Source organism: Castor canadensis, chromosome 16 (genome assembly GCF_047511655.1).
Source record: "Castor canadensis chromosome 16, mCasCan1.hap1v2, whole genome shotgun sequence".
NCBI lineage: Eukaryota > Metazoa > Chordata > Mammalia > Rodentia > Castoridae > Castor > Castor canadensis.
The window spans coordinates 41880554-41900735 of NC_133401.1; the positions used below are offsets into that span (position 1 = coordinate 41880554).

At 44.6% G+C, this 20182-nt stretch overlaps 1 protein-coding gene, 1 non-coding gene and 1 pseudogene across 5 annotated transcripts in view; all 3 read left to right on the forward strand.

Moving 5' to 3' along the window:
• The window catches only part of Znf346 (zinc finger protein 346), a 45525-nt gene extending 25571 nt beyond the window's left edge, over positions 1-19954 (forward strand). For 2 of the 4 annotated variants that reach the window (XM_020162781.2, XM_020162782.2), the window contains exons 6-7: positions 8781-8874; positions 11328-19954. In XM_020162781.2, coding sequence (XP_020018370.1) covers positions 8781-8874; positions 11328-11415 — 182 coding nt within the window. In that variant the 3' untranslated portion in view covers positions 11416-19954. The other 2 variants (XM_020162783.2, XM_074058724.1) reach the window with 2 other exon arrangements.
• On the forward strand, positions 492-6211 carry LOC141418176 (PR domain zinc finger protein 10-like; annotated as a pseudogene).
• Positions 18388-18491, forward strand: LOC141418298 (U6 spliceosomal RNA). The gene has a single exon (XR_012442979.1). It is a non-coding gene; the product is annotated as a U6 spliceosomal RNA (small nuclear RNA).
• Positions 19955-20182: the final 228 nt, after the last annotated feature.

The following is a 20182-nucleotide window of genomic DNA, read 5'->3' on the forward strand; positions in this document are numbered from 1 at the left end:
AAGCAGCCAGATAGCAGGGTTGAGAATTTGATTTCCATCATTCCTGTAGAGAAAAAATTTGGTACCCAGTAATCTTCCTAGCTTCCCTTACCCAATATCATGCATGTTGCAGAATGACCTTGTCTGTCATGAATACTTACAGTAGACAAATAACTGTTCTTTGCCCATGCAGCTATAAGTGCCCCAGACTTGCAGTAGGGAAAAGATGGATTCTAAGATGAAATTGCACACATGTGGCTGATGTCTGCAGAGCATGAACAGAAAGCTACACATGCTGCACAGAATATTGTAGTTTGTTCCACATACTGGATCTGTGGCTTGGATCACTTACAATGATGTCCAGGTTCTCCCTCCCCAGCAAATGGTATACATAGCAGAACATACCTCCTATAATTCAGTGAATGGTTCAGAGAACACGCTGGTATACATCCACCCTGTGGAAGTCACATAGGCTCTGTTTATGAACTAGGTCATAGCTTGTGTCTAACAGGATGCTGCTGCTCAGTAGGCCTCATTACTGGTACAAAATCAGTTGTATCTTCAATCCAGAGTATGGGTGGCTCCAATCCTTTGGCAACTCTGCAGATATTTACAGATAGACTACAGGCAAAAAAACAAAGAGAATAAGGATACTTAGGAAGAAGATAGTGAAGGTATAGATCTAAATGACAGAGCCAGACCCACTCAGCCCTTCAACTCATGCCACATTTGATGTGAAGAGTATAAGAGTATAATAAATTCTTCAATGTGCCCAAAGCATGACCTCATTGCATCCAATCTCCACCCAACTCTTCCTCACTTAAGTGAGAGTGAATAGCTCCCTGGTCCTCTACAGTAACAGGTTCATTGTTTAGGCCAGGTGTTGTAGCTCACACCCATAATCCCAGCACTGCAGAGGCTGAGGCAGAAGGATCAAAAGCTCAAGGCCCCACTAGGCTACCTAGCAAGTTCCAGGCCAGCCTGGGCTACATAGCAAGACCCTGTCTTAAAACAGAAGAAAGCTTGGGCTGGTAGAGTGTCTCAAGTGGTAGAGTGCTGCCTAGCAAGTGTGAAGCCCTGAGTTCAAACCCCAGTTCTGAAAAAAATAAAAAGCAAATTCCTCTAAGCCAGACACCAGTGGTTCACACCTGTAATCCTAGCTACTTGGGAGACTGAGATGAGGAGGATCACTGTTCAAGGCCAGCCCAGGCAAATAGTTCATGAGACCCCCATCTCCAAAATGACCAGAGCAAAATTGATTGAAAGTGTGACTTAAGTGGTAGAGAGCCTGCTTTGCAAGCACAAAGGCCTGAGTTCAAACCCCAGTCCTACAAAAAAAAAAAAAAGTTCCTCAGAAAAGTGCTCTCCAAAAGGCACATTGCCATGTACATGCCCTGTGGAGAGAACCCTTTGTCAGGGGGTCTAAGCTAAAAGATCACTATATTCATCTAAAAGTTTCTCTTGAAAAGATAGGAATTTGTATAAAGACTCATGATTTGAGTTGTCTGATGAGACTATAAAGGACATCCAGCCTAGAATCACCTGGAACAGAACTTGATAGTTGATCAGCCAGGCTACTATTATACAACAACGAAGAATGTGACATCTAAGCCTGAGTGTGTAGCTCAAGTGGCAGAGCACTTGTCTTTGATCACAAGGTCCTGGATTTGATCCCCAGCACCCAACCAGAGACTGAAGATTTGGTATGTTATATCCACATTGGGGCGTGGCTCAAAGATAGAGCAGACCTAACAAGTGAAAAGTCCTGAATTCAAATCCCAAAGCTGCCAAAAGAAAAATCAAAAGAAACTTAAAAAAAAAAAAGAATGACATTTCTGAAGAAGAAAGGAAAGTTCTTCAAAAGCAAGAGAAAATTTGGCCCTGCTGTGAATGTAACTGCTAACCTATAAGCTCAGAGCAATTGGTGAGAAACTAGGTTTGTTCAGCAGAACAAGAGACTGAGGAAAGAAATAAGATAGGCTATTTGGTCCAGGTCTCCAGGTCCCCCAAAACATACCTGAGTGGAAATAGCCAGAAAAATAGAGCAAGGGATAATTAAGGGACATAAGACTTGCTACATTTTCCCACAGAGAAGCAGTTTGATGAGGCTGGACCAGCTACTCAGAAGGGGCTGAATTAGCCAGAACATCTTACTGTCCCAATCCCCCAGCTGCCACAGGAGAGCATTCTTCTCTGAAGCATGCACAGGAAACTCACACCCCGTATCTGTAACCATAGCATGAGAGCATGGCGCCCACCCATAGTGCTTTGACAGCCAGTGATACGCACACAGCCAAATGCATCCACACACAGCTCTTCAGCATCTGTTCATTTGAGTCCTTCTGGCCTTTTAAATGTTTGCAGTGTGGGAAAGCGTCTATGAAAATGACAACCTGGACCACCACCAGTGGGGCTTCCGAGGTGTGATCTCCGTAACTGACAAAGGCTTCAGCAGCTGTGCCTCCTTGGAAGCCACACGACTCTACTCATGTAGACCAGAAGACTTACTCTTTCATTTTTACCCAGGATTCGACTGTCTTAATTTGTTGAAAGGTCATGGGGTCATTCATACCATTGATGGCTGGTTCACCTGCCCAACTTATAAAAAACTATTCTCAGGGCTAGAGTCATGGCTGAGATGGTAGAGTGTCTGCCTAACAAGTGCAAAGCCCTTAGTTCACACCCCAGTACCGCCTAAAAAATAAAAAGACTTCCAGATGGGAAAAAAAATGTACTTCTTCCACTCAGAGAACATGTACCAGTGCAGAGTGACAGGACTTTCTGTCACCCAGTGGAACTCCATCTTATGGATGACTAAAAGACATCCTGTGTGGGAAGGAATTTAAACAGAAACAACAAACTATGAAAACACATGCGAAGGATGCATAATCCTGAGAAGGAGGCCACGAAAGCTGACCATGTCTTCAGCTCTGAAATGTTCAATCCTTGCATGATATCCACAGATCATGACAGCTTCATGTTTAAATACCACCTATGCAGTTAGGTTTCCAGAAACAAATCATGTTGCAAATCACTTAACCAAATACCACCCAGAGCCAGGCGCCAGTGGCTCACACCTGTGATCCTAACTACTCAGGAATCAGAGATCAAAAGGAGCACAGTTCAAGGCCAGCCCAGGCAACAAAAACAAGACCCTATCTCAAAATATTCAACACAAAAAAAGGCCTGGCAGAGTGGCTCAAGTGGTAGAGTGCCCACCTAGCAAGCATGAGACTTTGAGTTCAAACCCCAGTACCAAAAAAACACCCAGATATGAAAACAAAACAGATGCCAGAGTTAACTGTATAAAATCTCTGTAATTATTTTGTCAATATAATGATAATATTATGCCAGAAAGCTTAAAGCCATATTTTGAAGAAGCATCAAGCAGCTGAGCTCATACCAAGCACCCAGTAATTTCAGAACCAGACCTCATGCTTAGTACCCATACCCAGCTGACAAGTACCATAGCTTCCTGTCCTGTCTGATGCCCTCATTGCTCCAAACAGTATAATAGCAAGGCTGAGTTGGTCCAACATACTTGAACAAGGCATACACAGGATGCCCAGCAACATACCACCATCTACAATAGCTATGATTACTGTCTGCCCCAGCTGTTTTAACTCAGATAGTGCCACTATAGAGACTGGTTACAGATCTGCTAACCCAAGCAGTGACAGGATTTTCCCGGACCTTAGCAAGTTACTGAATGCTTAAAGAGACTACCAGAGAATTTAGTGTATCCCTGAACCATATTCTGTATCTGGTCTTCAGCACCTCAACATACACAGCTTCAAGTGGTACAAGCACTCCCCTCACCACTCTTGGCAGTCCACTGTGGATATTGGCCAACACCATAATCTTCAGACCTACACCCAGCTTACCAACCAGAGGCAGCATGTCATGGTCATTTTGCCCACCCTGTTAGCCCCATCATTATCCCAGGTAGTTGGGCAATTGAGTCCCTCTCACTGAGAGCTTAGACCTTCCTGCATAAAAGACAGTTTTTCCACACAAGAGCAGGCTTTGTAGTAGCTTAAGGGGTAGAGTACCTACCTAGCAAGCACAAGGCTGTGAGTTGAAACCCCAGTACCAGAAGAAAGAAAGAAATGTGAGTAGTCAGGATCTTTAACACTGGGATTCAGCAACTTCCTTAGCTGATTCTGTACATTTGATGTACATTCAGCCAAATGTGGTGGCACACACCTGTAAGGCGAAGATCAGAAAGATCACAGTTCAAAAGTTCACAAGACCCCATCTCCACCACTGGCTGGGCACGATGGCACACACCTGTCATCCCAGCTACAGAGCAAAACACAAAGAGGGGGGACCACAGACCAGACCTACCTGGGCACAAAATGAAACCTAGCTCAAAAATAACCAAAGCAAAAAGGGCTGGTGGCATGGCTCAAGTGGTAGTGCACCTGCCTAGAGAGGTTCTGAGTTCAAACCCTCATACCAAAAAAAAAAAAAAAAAAACCTCTGTTAACACACATACTTACCACGGCTTGGGACTTGGGATTCATTCTGTGATGTTCAACTAAGACTCAAGTGATGACACTTCCTCCACGTCAATTTGTGATTACAGATAGTGGCAACTCCTATTTCTATAGGGCAAGTAAAGATGGTTACTTTATGTCATCATGTGTTATTTATCAGAAAGACAGCCAGAATTAAAGAACACCCAAACTTGTGCCTCTCCAATGTAGTCAGGTTTAACAAATAGAGACTCTGGACCCCCCCAGAGCACCAGCCTACAAAAAATCCCATAGTGCACCATTCCAAACACCAGCAGTATGATGGGAGCAGGAAGAGCATATTACTAAACCATGACTTTCATCCTTGAGCTAAAATCAAGCAGTCACATCAGTTTGGGGGGTAGTTAGTTTTTGTTGTTTTGGTTTTTTTGGTGGGACTAGAGTTTTGAACTGAGATCTTCACACTTGCAAAGCTCTACCCCTTGAGCCATATGTACCTCCAAGCCTTGTTTTGTTTTTTGAACAGGCTGGCCTTGATCTTACAGTCTTCCTACTTCAGCCTCCTGAGTGCTGGGACTGCAAACATGTATCACCACAACCAGCTACTGAAAGCTTCTGACAGTTAAAACTTCTTTAACGTTTACTCTAGCCAGGTGCCAGTGGCTCACACCTATAATCCTAGCTACTCAAGAAACAGAAATCAGGGAGATTGTAGGTCAAAGCCAGTCCAGGCAAAAGGTTTAAGAGACTCTATCTCGAAAAATTCCATCACAAAAAAAAAAACGGCTGGTGTAGTGGCTCAAGATGTAGGCCCTGAGTTCAAGCCCCAGTACCACAAAAAAGAAAAAAAAAATTTTAATGTCCTCTTTACTCTGAGAGTAAAGACGACCCTCAGAGTGTATACTCTGGCAGAGTGGGTCAAGCAGTAGAGCACGTGCCCAGGCAAGTGTGAGTCTCCGAGTTCAAACCCCAGTACTGCCAAAAAGGGGGAAAAAGATTTACTATTTACTCCAGAGTTTGGAAACTACATTTTCTTTTTCCTTTGGAAACTACAATTTTGACAATTACATGTGCACTCAGATGTATTTTGCCAAGGTCATCTTTCCCAAATTGACAATTCAAATCTGAGTTTCAGCCATAGAATGGAGAGCTTTCAGGGGAGAGAAGATCTCAAGATAGAGAAATTGCCTTGCCTAAGTTTGGTTTGTGGGGGGGGGTTTGTTTTTGTGATGCTATGGATCACACCCAAGACCTTGCATATGGTATGCAAGTGCTGTACTCTAAGCTATACTCCTAGCCTCTTGAGTCTGTTTTTCTTAATTTTTTATTATATTATTATGGTAGTTGGGGTACATTGTGACATTTACAGAAGTGCTTACAGTATTTCTTAGTTAAATTCACCACCTCCATCATTCTCTTGAGTCTGTTTTTTAACACGTTGATGAGCCTTATTTTCCCTTTGTGGAAATATTTTTTTAGTTTTTCTTTCTTTTTTATTATCCTTTGTGGAAATATTGATTGATATATTCTGTTCATACCAAAAGTGGAAGCAGGATGTGCCAAGTTCATGGTCATTGGAGTTCTTAATTGCAAGCCATGGCAGCAGGGAAAGGCGTTCAAGTGGCATGTATTAGATCAGAGTTGCTTTCACTTGTGAATTTGAGTTTTCAACAGTTTTACAGAGGGAACCTATTGAATAAGAAAATAAAAACAATGAAACAAAAGTTCGGCCGTGATACTTCAAAAGAAAAATGGATGTCTAAATTTTTCTTATTGCTGACTTTTAAATTTTAACTATTTTAGAAAACTCGTTGGACTGTTGGTAGAGCTTTCCACTGACGTTGGCCCTCAGCAGATTAGAGCAAGACATTTTTGCTGAAAGTGTGGCTCGAGCAACAGAGCTCCTGCCTAGCATCTATGAAGCCCTGAGTTCAAGCCCTGATACTGGGGGGAAAAAAAGGTGGAACCTCATGTTAACATAGTTTTTAGTTTTTTACTCCTGAGAGAGAAAGAGACTTGTCCACAGAACTTAAATACAGCATCAAAGCTTTGCCTTCCGTTCTTTGGTTTGGTTATATTGAGGGGAGATGTGTACCAAGAAAAATTGCTAAAACCACCTAAATATGTGTATATTAATTGGAGAGAAAAGAAAATCTGCTTCAACAATAGTGTGTTCTCTGTGTGTTCCCATTTGACAGTCTTGCTTGCTATGAATCCAATAAAGAAAAACATTTCAGACAAGACTGGGTGCCTTCAGGATGGTATGGCCGTAGACTCCATAAAACATTTCAAAAGCTAGTACGTTAGATCATTCTGCACCTCCCCTTTCTGAGATCACCGTCTTCCAGTCTATGGAAAGTATATTCCCTGTCCTAATAAACTTTACTGTTGCTTAAAAAATAACAATAAGCCAGGTGCCTATGGCTCACACCTATAATCCTGTCTACTCAAGAGGTAGAAATGAGGAGGATCGAGGTTCAATGCCAACCTGGGCAAATAGTTAAGGAGACTCCATCTCAACAAATAGGCCAGGCAGTGAGATCACTGTCTGAGGCTGGCCCCTGTGGTGGTTCGGGGTGAGGGAAGCAAGGTCCTATCTGAAAAACAAAGCAGAAAAGGTCTGAGGATGTAGCTGAATTGGTAGAACACCTACCTAGCAGGTGGGAGGCCTGCCTCAAACCCCAATACCACTCCCCTAAAAAAAACTGTTAAGGGTCAGGCATGGTGGTACACATCTGTAATCCCAGCACAGGCAGGGTGATCAAGAGTTTGGGGCCAGCCTAGCTACATAGCCAGTCTAGGCTACATCAGGAGACCCTGTTTCAAACAAACAAACCAAAAAGAAAGCACTTCATGAGATGCTAAAGCTAACCCCCTACTTGAAAATATTGACCCTATACTTTTGTATGTGATGTGGAACTGGGGTTTGAACTCAGGGACTCACACATACTAGGCAGGCACTCTTCCACTTGAGCCACTCCACCATTCTTTTTTTGTGTTGGGTATTTTCAAGATAGGGTCTTGAGAACTATTTGCCCAGGCTGGCTTCGAACCAAACCAAGTGGCTCAAGTGGTAGAGTGCCTGCCAAGCAAGCTTCAATCTCCAGTACTGCAAAAATAAATAATTTTAAAAATCGTGCTAATAACTTCATGAGGTTGGTACTAAGCTTAACCCCATTTTGTAGATAAGGAAGCCAAGTCTCAGAAAAGCTCCACTTTCACACACAAGGAAGACAACTCAGAGAGGTCAAGTAACTGGCCTGTGGTCCCACAGGTAGCAAATGGTAGAGCTGAGATTTGAACCCATGTGACCTCACTATAAACTGAGGCTGGAGGGTGGCACAATAGTTCAAAAGGTGTCAGAGCCAGAAGGGAACTTGAGGTTGTATGTTCATCTGCTTTTTTGTACAGCTAGCACTTGGAGTGCTAGAGTAAATCCAAAACCTTTGCAATCAGCCAATCCCAAGTTTGCCACTTCTGAGCTCTTGGACATGTGACTGTGCCTTATCTTCCTCATCTATAAAGTAATAGTTGTGATTCTCACAGGATCATTTTAAGGAGCAAACAAAATTATATGAAATGCATGACCTGTGTCAGTAAATAGTAGCTGTTTTTATTGTAAGTATCATAATTTTTTTAGTCAGTGCTAGGAATTGAACCCAGGATCTTCACAGGCCAGGTAAGCACTCTGCCACTGAACTACAGGCCAAGCCCTATTATAAATATTATGATTACAAGCATGGTTGTATCAGAGAAGGAAGAGGGTTTATCTAACTCACATGAAGACAGAGCCAAGAGTTCAGCCTCACTCACCACTGGAGCATATGGAAAAAGACCACTTTGTCATGGGAGCCACCGTGATAGTGTCTGTGATCCCCAAGGTAAAAAGACAGATTGAACTTCATAACAGGCGTGCTCATTAATTACCATTATTACAAGCCTGAGGACAGTAGCACCTTCCCAAAGATCTCACAACAAAGGACATCCTTAATGAGGCCACTTAGCATTGTGAAGGTGAGAAAGACAATTATACCAGATGTCACCTTTGTTCTGTCATTCTTTTATTTACTCAGCAACTGTCTAGGAGGGCTATTTGTGGGGACTGGGAACACATGGGAATGAGGAGGGTCCCAGCCCCACAGAACACATAGACAAAGTCTGTGCCTCCAGAACACTGAGGCCTTCGGAATTTTAATCAAGGTCACCACAGCCTGCCCTACCCAGTAGTCCTCAGGAAGGCATTTGCAAGCTCTGTGAAAAGCAACAGTCCCCCATCCCTTCTTACTGAATAACTAAGTATCTTGATTTTGTCGTGTGTTTCAGCTGGGAAGGGCTACCCCTGCAAGACATGTAAGATAGTGCTGAACTCCATAGAACAGTACCAAGCTCACGTCAGCGGCTTCAAACACAAGAACCAGTGAGTAACCATCCTTTGAAATTCAAGGGTCTGCAGCAGGAGCTCAGGCTTCAGAGTCAGAACAAAGTCAGTTAGTCCTCAGCTGAAATGGAACATTGTAACCTTTGCAGTCAACAGAAGATGAATCACTTAACAGGCAAGTTTTTCTCTATGGACCAGCTGGGCTGAAGGTTTTAGTAGAGAACCATAGATGATTTCCCTTAGGGTCCCCAGAGTACCTAAGTTCCCTGGCCTGTAGCAGTCTGGTCATCACTGTCATTAGTTCTGTGGCAGGAGCTCCCTCTACAGATTATTACCAAATAAGACCAGATTCTTTCACTCAATGATCAAATAGTTACCAAGACGGACCCAGTCCCTCACAATCTTACATTCTAATGGGAGGAGACAAACTAATTAAATAGCCAACCAGTAAAACTTGTGGTAGGTGCATCAAAGGGACAGGTGAACCTAAAGTCATAAGACTGACAGTGAGGAGCATTCGCTGGGCCCTTGTTCTGTTGCACACCCTAGGCCGAACTAATTATCTCACAACAACCTGGAAGGAAGGGATTATTACTCTGGCTTTACAGATGTAGGCAGCCAGCATTCAAAGTACTGCTGTGACTCAGACCAAAGCCTGTGTGGCTTGCATCATGCTCCTCCAGGACACCATGCTGAGAAGGAGGCTGTGGCCCCAAGTGATGTGAAGAGACTAGAGCCCAGCTAGGAGGATGCATGTGATCCTGTCCCTCCTCTCCAGAGAGAAACGTGATGTGAGCAGTGTGCTTCTGAGCTGGGCGTTATATCCCCATTTTACAGATGAGGAAAGAGTGTCACGCAGGCAAGTCTGCTGAAATGATTGCTTAGACTTTGGTGGTTGATTCTGCATTACTCATTGAGCCAAATGAATTAGAGGTGATGAAAATACAGAGTATTGGAGTAAAAAATATCCTTGGTCCTGTCTACTGTGCCTAGAGTTTCTTCTTCCACAATTTACCAGCTCTTCCTCCTTATCTGATATATCTTTAATTTGGAGGATTCTTAGGCATATTTTGGGTACAGACCAGCCCCAGAATCTCAGCCTAGTGCTCACAGTGTTCTAGCATAACTTCCTTGCAGTTTAGCTGGTGGCAGTTTCAGTAGACAACCTGGAGCCAGCCAAAGCCCTGCCTTGAACTGCTCAGACTTGAAAATGCTAGTGTTGGTCAGGAGTGGTGGTATCCATCCATAATCCCAGGACTGAGGAGGCTGAGGGAGGACCATGAGTTTGAGGCCAATTGAGCTACCTAGAAAGATACTGTCTCAAAAGAGAAAAAAAAGGGAAGACAAGAAGAAAAAGTAGGAAGAAGAAGAGGGAGGGAAAGGAGGAAGGAAAGGAAAGACTAGTGTTACTTGCTGTCCTCTTTCTAAACTTCCCAGCTGTATAACCTTGGGCAAGTCAATAAACATCTGTGTGGGGATGGAAACATGGTTCAAGTGGTAGAGCTCTTGCCTTGCAAGCACAAAGCCCTGAGTCCAGACCCCACTACTACCAAAAAAAAATTAAAATGTTAAAAAATAAACCTCTCTGAGCCTATAATTCTGTAAGACTAAAGCTACAGTTTGTTGAAGAAATCAGTAATTCAGTATCATTAAATTCTCAACAACAGCTCTGAATTAGGACATTTCCCTTTTATAACCAAAAGAAACCTAATGTCAGTTAGGTTAAATGACTTGCTCAAGGTCACATAGTTACTTGGAATTAGACTGATTCATACCCATTTGACTCCAAATCTCATGTGTTTTGCTCTGCTGCTACCAAATGGAGCTCTGCCACACCTTACAGACTGAGAATTAGAGGAGTACTGGTACCAATAAGTTTATCTATTAAAGATAAATGTTCATTCATTCAACAAATATTTAGTCAACACTTAGGCGCTGTGCCAGGCCCTGATTTGAGCACTAGGGCTGCAGTAGGAGTCAAGACCACTGTTGTCTCTAATCCTTTGGAATCTCCCACTAGAGGTGAAAGCATATTCCAAACAAATCCATAAACAAATGAGATAGCATCAGGTGGTGGTAGGTGTCCAGAAGTAGGTTAGAGTGGCAGGAAAGCCACTTTCCACTGAATATGGGGGGAGAATGACACGAAATGAGGTTGGTGCAGGACCCTATAGGCAAAGTAAATGCTTTGGTATAGTGGAAACGTATGGGCTGCAGTCTAGAATATACCACCTAAAGACTTAACTTGGGCCAGCTGGTTAAATTTTCTGAACATTAGTTTACTTGTGTGTAAAACAGGATTGCTGTTCCTCACTATGCACCATTGCCACAAGGATGTAATGGGAAGATGCAAGCTAAACACCCAGCACACAGTAAAAAGAGCCACCTGCTTATTGCTCCAAGGTTCTAGAAGAGACATTACCACTAGAGCAAGCTACTAGGCACACCATGCCACACACTGATCCTATGCCATTATTATTCTCAAATTACAGGTCACCAAAAACAGTGGTATCGCCCTTGAGCCAGATTCCAGTGCAAAGGCAACCCATTCCAAAAGACTCAAGCATACTGGAAGATTAAAAGTGTTTCTGTTCAGCCCCACGTGGGACCAGCCATGAGCCAGCTTCCTGTGACTGTTGTCAGCCCTTGGCTCCCTCTTCCTCCTTTCTTACACCAGGAGAATATACAGGCCTAAGGCAGAATTGGGCTGCAGAGAACTTCTGATTAGTCCAGGCAAATCCACTCCTGCTCCTCTCCTTTGATGTGGGCCCCATAGGTCATGGCCAGGAAGACAGGGGTCTTGAGAGGACTTGGTGTAGTAGTTTGGAGGCTGGCCTTCCCCCTTTCCCCAGACCTCCTGGGCCATATATCCTGTGGCTCTAATGCCTGTCTTCCCTCTGGAGGTCAGTGTTGGGCCAGTTCTAGCAGCTAAAGAACAGAGCTGTCCCTGGGTGCCAGGCATCTCCTGTGAAACCTGGAGATTCCTTGCAGACTTTGCAGGACAGGAAACAGTAGATGGAAGTGGCTGCCACAAGGGAGCCACTCCTCCCTCCAGAATGAACAGGATTTCCTGAGCCTTGGATCAGATGCTGGTCAATGGTGCAGGTTTCTGCCAACCACAGTCTCCTCCTGGAACTCCTGGCAGTGCTGCCATCCCTGCTCCCCATCTGCACAGTTCCCGAATGGTGCTAAGGACCTGCAGCAGCTGGGAACAAGCTGGAGCTCGAAGAGTCCTCACTACCCAGTGGGATCACAGGAGGCTCCCGTAGGACCTTTTCCCTCCTTCATCAGAGGTGCTCTGACTCAGAGTCATGTGGGAAAGGCCCCTACCTGCCACTGTCCTTGATGGCTCTGTGCCCTTACAGGCAAACTGCCTCGTGCCAGCCAGCTGAGAGGTTAACTGCTGCTGTCAGCCCTTTTAAACGCCTCCTTCCCCTTGTGCAGCAGATCACCCCGCCAGGTGCTGTGGTGCTACCCTTCCCTCATCCACAGGGAGATTCCTGGTGCCAGGGAGCCACAGGGGCCATGGGGAAAGGATGAAGAGTTGATACCAACTTCTGTAGTGAAGAAACAGATGGTCCCAGGCCCCAAACCAGATTTCTCTAACTCTCCTGTGTTTGTGGCCTGGGACTTCACTGAGAGTAGATTTTTCCTTGTAGTTTGGAGCAAGAGTTTCAGGGAGTGTCACTGTCTGAGGCCCCTCTTCACTGGGTTAAAGAACCCCAGCTGCTGTGTGACCTCCTCCTCCACTCCCTGTCCTTTCGCCTGTAAAATGCCTTTGCGTACTGTGTGTGTGCTTACGCTCTGTCTCTTGGTCACTGAATCATCCAAATAAAGAATTTCTTCCAGGAACTAGATTGCAGCTTAACAGACCTGGGGTTTGGGGCCATGTTGCCATTGGATCTAGTTTATCTATCTTGACCCAATTCATCATCACACACTAAGACTTCACACACTCAGACTTCTAGGGCCCTTGGTACTGATCTTAGGAGTTGGGATAGATAGATATCCAGATTGCTTGGCAACCCCATTAAAGTCTTTCTGGTTCCCCAAACTCAGCACAGCTTCCTCCACTCTTCCACCTCTCCCTTTCACATCATAGGGCTTCCTGGAGGTCTTTGGAGGATCTAAGCTGGGGCTCTGCTTTATGCTTGAGAGAGTCATTCTGACTGGTGTTTGGAGAGGACTGCAGGGAGCAAGGAGACAGGAAGGCTGTGTCCAGCACTGGTCTCTCCACAGTCCTCCTTTCAGGCTGGTCATTTTCACTTCCCTAACATCCCAAGTTCTGTGTCTTGGTTGAATGAATGGATGAGGGTGCATTTTCCGGCTCAACTTACAAAGCAACAGGTTTGCCCTATGGGTCTTTATTGTAGGTTAGGTGGTTCCTGGAAGAGTCTTTTCCATGATCCAGAAATGACAGAGGAACAGTGTTATGGCCTCAGGAGCCCTTTGTCCAGCCTTTGCTACAGACAACCAGACCACGCAGCCTCAGCTCCCATTCCTCACTCAGCAGACTTCCTGGGCACCTGTTCCTGGCCAGCTGTGAGAGGCTCTACTCGGCCCCAAGGGCAGGTTCTTGGCTCCCAACTTCCCTGCTTAAACCACCTCAGCAATTTCCCCAGCATTCTGTGCTGCCTTGTGGGTCAGAGTCAGTCCAGTTACCAGGCAAGGAAGTAAATGGGCAGAGGTGTGAATGGGCTGCCCTGTTAAGAGCCCATGGCCTCCAGAACCTCTTTAGATTCAGTAGTCCCTGCCAACTGCATGACCAGCATTGTTGTGGAGACACTAGAGGTGAACTGTTTCTTGCCCTTAGGGAGATCATGTGCTTTTTTTTTTTTAACTCAGGGCCTCATGCTTCCAGGAAGGCACTTTTATCAGTTGCGCCATACCTCTAGCCACACTGTTGTTGGTTTGTTTTGTGGTACTGGGGTTTGAACTCAGGGCCTACACCTGAGCCACTCCACCAGACTTTTTTTGTGAAAGGTTTTTTTCAAGATAGGTTCTCACAAGCTATTTGCCTAGGCTGGCTTCCAACCATGATCCTCCTGATCTCTGCCTCCTGAGTAGCTATAATTACAGGTATAAGCCACTGGCTCCTGACAAATTAGGTATTTCCTTTTAGCTTAGTGGATATGTTTTTTTGTCTAGATCTGCCAAAGTTCTACCAGACAACAGTCCCATCTGAGAGATCCAGTTGTCCCACCTCCTTGTCAATACTGAGTATTGTCAGTTGTTTTAAATTTTGTCCATTCTGATGGCACCCAGAAATTTAAACCCAGGGATTCTCAACTTCAAATCAGGCTTGAATTTTCGTGGCCTGGAATGGTGGTAGATGTGAGTACACAGGATGATACAGCAGATAAATATTAGATGGAGCTCCTGCCCTTGGTTCCAGTGCCCCAGCATGGGCTCACAAAGAGGAATGGGACCTGAATGGAGAAAGCAGTCCAGTGCAATGGCAAGGAAGTCAGGTTCTGGAATCACAGCCATGTTTAGATCCCAGGTCTAGATCAGAGCTGTGTGTGATCTCAGTTAGTTAACCTCTGCCTCATTGTGAAACATCAGTACCTACCTCATACAGTCATTGTGAAAATTAAAGAGCTAGATACATATGAATAATTGCAGCAGCTCACATGATAAGCACTATGGAAATGATGGCTACTGCTGTCTATTGTTGGCCTGAAATAAGCCCTGGGTCCCCATGAAGAAGTGAGGCCACAGACGTCTGGATGATTCCTATGTTAAGATTCAATGGCGTTGGCTCATGCCTGTAATCCTAGCTACTTAGGAGGCAGAGATCAGGAGATCAAGGTTCAAAGCCGGCCCAGGCGAAGTTTTGAGAGATCCTATCTCGAAAAAACCCTTCACAAGAAACAACCCACCAGGAAAAAAGAGCTAGTGGAGTGGCTCAAGTGGTAGAGTGTCTGCCTAGCAAGCATGAGGCCAAGTTCAAACCCCAGTACTACCAAAAAAAAAAAAAAAAACCGGTTTACAACAAATGCCAGAATTCATTCTGACAAAAGTAAAAAGGACAATATTGACCAGAAGTGATTCTTCTGTGGACTCACAGGAAGTCACCTTTCATTGCCAGAAACCCCAGCTTTTCCAGGCCCCCTACCCCAAGTCTGCTGCCTATGAAACCTCAGAAATGGAATCACAAATAAAATGAAATTGATGCAATGGAAGCTGGGGTGTAGTTCAGTGGTTGAGCACTTGCCTAGCATGAAGTGGGGCCCAAGGGAAAAAAATGAAATGGTCAGGGCACTGGTGGCTCATACCTGTCATCCTAGCTACTCAGGAGGCAGAGATCAGGAGAATTGCGGTTCAAAGCCAGCCCAGACAAATGGTTCATGAGATGCTATCTTGAAAAAAATCCATCACAAAAAAAGGACTAGTGGAGTGGCAAGGTGTAGGTCCTGAGTTCATACCCCAGTACCACCCCCCCAAAAAAAAAATGAAATGGGATTGGAGTCATGGTCTCAGCTCAGAGCTAGATGAAAGCAAGTGTTTGAACTGCAGTAACCGCCAGATCTGTACATATACCCATGTTGCACATGGGAACACCAGCCTGGGAGTCAGGGCTCCTGGGTGTTGCTCTGAGGCCCTTATTCTATAAAATGGAAGTTGGAAGAAACCACAGTTCCTTCCCAAACAAGATTGAAGAAAGAAGCCCTTCCTGCATAGCAGCCACTGCCCAGGAGCTGCTCTCACCCACTCAGACCCTCTGCTGCAGTCACTAGTGTCAAAAACCAACAGGAAAAACACCTCCCTCTTACTGTTCATCATCCCAGCCTCACCTCCTCTGCTTTGTGCCAAGTCCACATTACAGAGAAAGATCAGACTCCCCTTCTTTGCCTCTCCCTGGCCATAAAGGTTTCATCAGTCTAGGAAAGGTAAAACGGTTCCGTAAAGGGTCCACTTGCCATGCAATCACCCCAGTGGCCACTAGGTGGAGATGCTACTTTGTTGCAGCCAAAATAGAGCAGCTCCTGGACCTTACTGTTATGATAAAGGCCCAAGAGGACAGGGGAACTTTAACAGAGCCTCTGCATTTCATATTATATTTGATCCTCAAGACAAATGGAAAAGGAGAAACCAGGGACAAAGTCCTTGAAGAGCTTACACAAACAAATAGCCTTGGAGAGATTTAACCTCATGCTCCCAATTCCTTGTTTGTATAATAGGAGTCTACTTCCCAAGGCTGCCTCACCCTTGCCTGGGGACATTTCATTCAGGAAACAGCTCTCAGAAGACTGTAAATGCAGTCACTAGCCTGGGACCAACCTGATGGCTGAGTTGCTCAGCATCCTTTCTTTTATCTTTTCCCTTGGGACACTTCTGTGCTCCATTCTTTGACCTGTGGTTCATAGGGAGTGATCACATCCCCCAACTGCAGAGGGAAAACCTGTCACCCAACCTGGCAATCACAGTCCTAAATCTGGAGCTGTTAGTGGTTTTTGTTTGTTTGTTTGTTTTCTTTTTAAGACAGAGCCTTGCTATGTAGTCCAGCCTGGCCTGGAACTCGTGCTCCTCCAGCCTCCACCTCCTGAGTGCTGGGATTAGAGGTATGCACCATCATACCTGGCTATTAGTGGCTATTTTTCCCAATGTGTAAGGATAGACAGTCTGCCTGAGAATCAAGGCAACACAGAGGAAAACAGCTAAATGATGAGAAGAGACTGATTACTTTTTCTTTTTTCTTTTTTTTTTTTTTTTTGATCTCTTCTTTTCGGTGCTGGGATCAAACCCAGAGCCTTGCACATGCTAGGCAAGCGCTGTACCACCAAGCTACATCCCAGCCCGAGACTGATTTCTGATGAGTAACCTAGATCCAGCCATGCCTGAAGCTAATATCCCTGGGAATTTTTAGTTACGACTTTTCCTTTAAATCCACTTGGGTTGGGTTTCTAACACTTCCAATCAAGAGTTCTGCCTGGAGGCTGGGGCCACAGCTCAGTGATAAAGTGCTTACCTCACATGTAAAGAGAGCAGGCCCTGCATTCAAGACCCAACACTATAAAAAGAAAAAAGAAAAAAAAAAAGCAATGCCTAATACTTACTTCAGTTGCCTTTGTCAACCTGGGGATCTCCATTCTTGCTAAAAATACAGCTGACCTCCCCCACGCAGGCTGACTTGGCTGCCTTTCCATGTGACCAAATTCCCGCTGCTCCCCTCTAGCCTTGCCTGTAAGGTACTGTGTTATGATAATCTGTTTGATTTCATTTCTTCTTTGAGGTCAGGAACTGCTTCTTGTTCATCACACTAGGTCCCTGGTGTGTAGCACAAAATATGATTATGTTTTCTTGGTTTCTTTCACTTTGCCATGCTGGAGATGGAACCCAGGGCCTAGTTCATGCTAGATGAGAGTTATACTCCCAGCCCTTGTGATTGTGTTTTAATAACTACTTGGTGATTTGGGTGGTTGGTAAACTAATAAATCTATAAATGTGGTTTGGGTAGTGAGCATTGCTAGGGTTTTACAGGAAAGGATTAAACCCCTAGGACTCCAGCATTGGTACTCTACCATGGAACAATATCCCTAGCCCTGGGAAAGTAGGACTGGGGTTTGAACTCAGGGCTTTGCATCATTTGTGAAGCAGGCACTCTACTACTTGAGCCACACCTCCAGCCCTTTTTGCTCTGGTTACTTTTAGAGATGGGATCTTGCAAACTATTTGTCCCAGCTGACCTCAAACTAAAATCCCCACTTCCCAAGAAGCTGGGATTACAGGCATGAGCCACCAGTACACAGTTTAGGAAAGGCCTCTTAAAGGAGGTTTATGAAAGAAAGGAGTCCTAGCCAGGCACTGGTGGCTCATGGCTGTAATCCTAGCTACTCAGGAGGCAGAGATCAGGAGGATTGAGGTTCGAAGCCAGCCCAGGCAAATAGTTTGTGAGACCCTGTCTCAAAAAAATCCATCATAAACAAAGAGTGGAAGAATGGCTCAAGGTGTAGGTCTTGAGTTCAAACCCCAGTACAGCAAAAAAAAAAAAAAAAAAAAAAAGATGGGGAGATCCACTTCTTAACCCCCGGAATCCAAAGCCAGACTGGCTTCACGATTGACTTTGATCAGAAAATACAGTGACATGACATTGCATGACTTCCAAGGCCAGGGCTAAAGCTTCCACTTTGCCACTGTGAAAGGAAGCCTGGGTCAGACTTCAGAGAGATGAGAGACCGCATGGAGAAAGGCCAACAGCCACTCCATAAAGGTGAAGGAGGCCATCTTTGACCCTTGGAACAGCCAGTCTTCAGCATAACAACCCCAGGGAAGATCAGCAGAACTGCTAAACTGAGCGGGGCTAAGCCACAGAATTGAATAGTTTTTTTTTACAGTATGGGATTTGAATTCAGGGCCTCACTCTAAAGTCAGTGTGTTTAGGGATAGTTTACTATGTAGTAAAGGCTCACAGGATCACCAGGTAGAGTAACCAGAGGTTATTTAGCCCTCCTGTTATCCACTCACCTTGCTTCCTGTAATAGGATTTTCCTTGAAGAACCTCCACCCTCCTGGTTCTTCCTGGAACCATTGAGGAGGCATTGCTAGAGCTCGCTTCAGCAGCATATATACCAAAAACTGGAATGGTGCAGAGAAGATTAGCATGACCTCTGCACAAAGATGGCACACAAATTTGTGAAGCAGTCCATATTTAGGAAAAAAAAAAAAAAAAAGCCAGGCACTGTTGGTTCACACCTGAAATCTTAGCTACTCAGGAGGCAGAAATCAGGAGGATTGAGGTTTGAAGCCAACCTGGACAAAGAGTTCTCAAGACCTTATCTTGAAAAAAATCATCACAATGAAGGGATGGTGGAGTGGCTCAAGTTATAGGCCTTGAGTTCAAACCCCAGTATTGCAAAAGAGAGAGGGAGGAAGAGAGAGAGAGACAAAGACAGAGGCATTGCTAAATGGAAAGATCTTGGGCTCATAACTGTTCTGTTAGTGGTCTTCTTTGTCACCTTTTGGGGAATACCTACCTAAGAATGATTTTTTTTTTTCCTTGCAGTACTGGGAATTGAATCCAGGGCCTCACACGTTCTAAACAAGTGCTCTACCGCTTGAGGTGTACCCCTAACCCTTTTGTTTTTATTTTATTTTTGAGATAGGGACTTGCTAACTTTGCTTGGGCTGGTCTCAAACTCAAAATCTTCCTGCCTCCACCTTTCAAGTAGCTGGGATTACAGCTATGTGCCACTAAGCCCTGCAATGGATGTAATAGAGCCCCTAGGCTCCAGCTATTCCTGAAGCTTGATCCATGCCTGGACTTTAAAATGGCATGGACATCATTAACAACACCACTAACAACAGATGTTGGCAAGAATACGGGAAAAAGGAACCCTCTTACACTGCTGGTGGGAATATAAACTAGTACAACTACTCTGGAAAAAAATTTGGAGGCTTCTTAAAAATCTAAACATTGATCTACCATATGATCCAGCAATACCACTCTTGGGGATATACCCAAACGACTGTGAGACAGGTTACTCCAGAGGCACCTGCACAGCCATGTTTATTGCAGCACTATTCACAATAGCCAAGTTGTGGAAACAGCCAAAATGCCCCACTACTGACGAATGGATTAAGAAAATGTGGTATCTATACACAATGGAATTTTACGCAGTCATGAAGAAGAACAAAATGTTATCATTCGCTGGCAAATGGATGGAACTGGAGAACAACATTCTGAGTGAGGTTAGCCTGGCCCAAAAGACCAAAAATCGTATGTTCTCCCTCATATGCGGACATTAGATCAAGGGCAAACACAACAAGGGGATTGGACTTTGATCACATGATAAAGCAAGAGCACACAAGGAAGGTATGAGGATAGATAAGACACCCAAAAAACTAGATAGCATTTGTTGCCCTCAATGCAGAAACTAAAGCAGATACTTAAAGCAACTGAGGCCAATAGGAGAAGGGGACCAGGAACTAGAGAAAAGGTTAGTTTAAGAAGAATTAACTTAGAAGGTAACACACATGTACAGGAAAGCAATGGGAGTCAACTCCCTGTATAGCTATCCTTATCTCAACTAGCAAAAACCCTTGTTCCTTCCTATTATTGCTTATACTCTCTCTTCAACAAAACTAGAGATAAGGGCAAAATAGTTTCTGCCTGGTAGCGAGGGGTTGAGGGGTGGGGGGGTAAGGGAGGGAGGTAGAGGGTAGGGGGAAGGGGGGAGAAATGACCCAAACATTGTATGCACATATGAATAAAATAAAAAAAATGTCATGGATCAATAAATTGACTATTTCTTGTAAGCAGATTTGAATTGGAATTATCTAGTACTTGGAACTGAATGAAATACAACCTGAGGGTCAGAAAGTTAGGTAGGGACTGAGGAGCTCC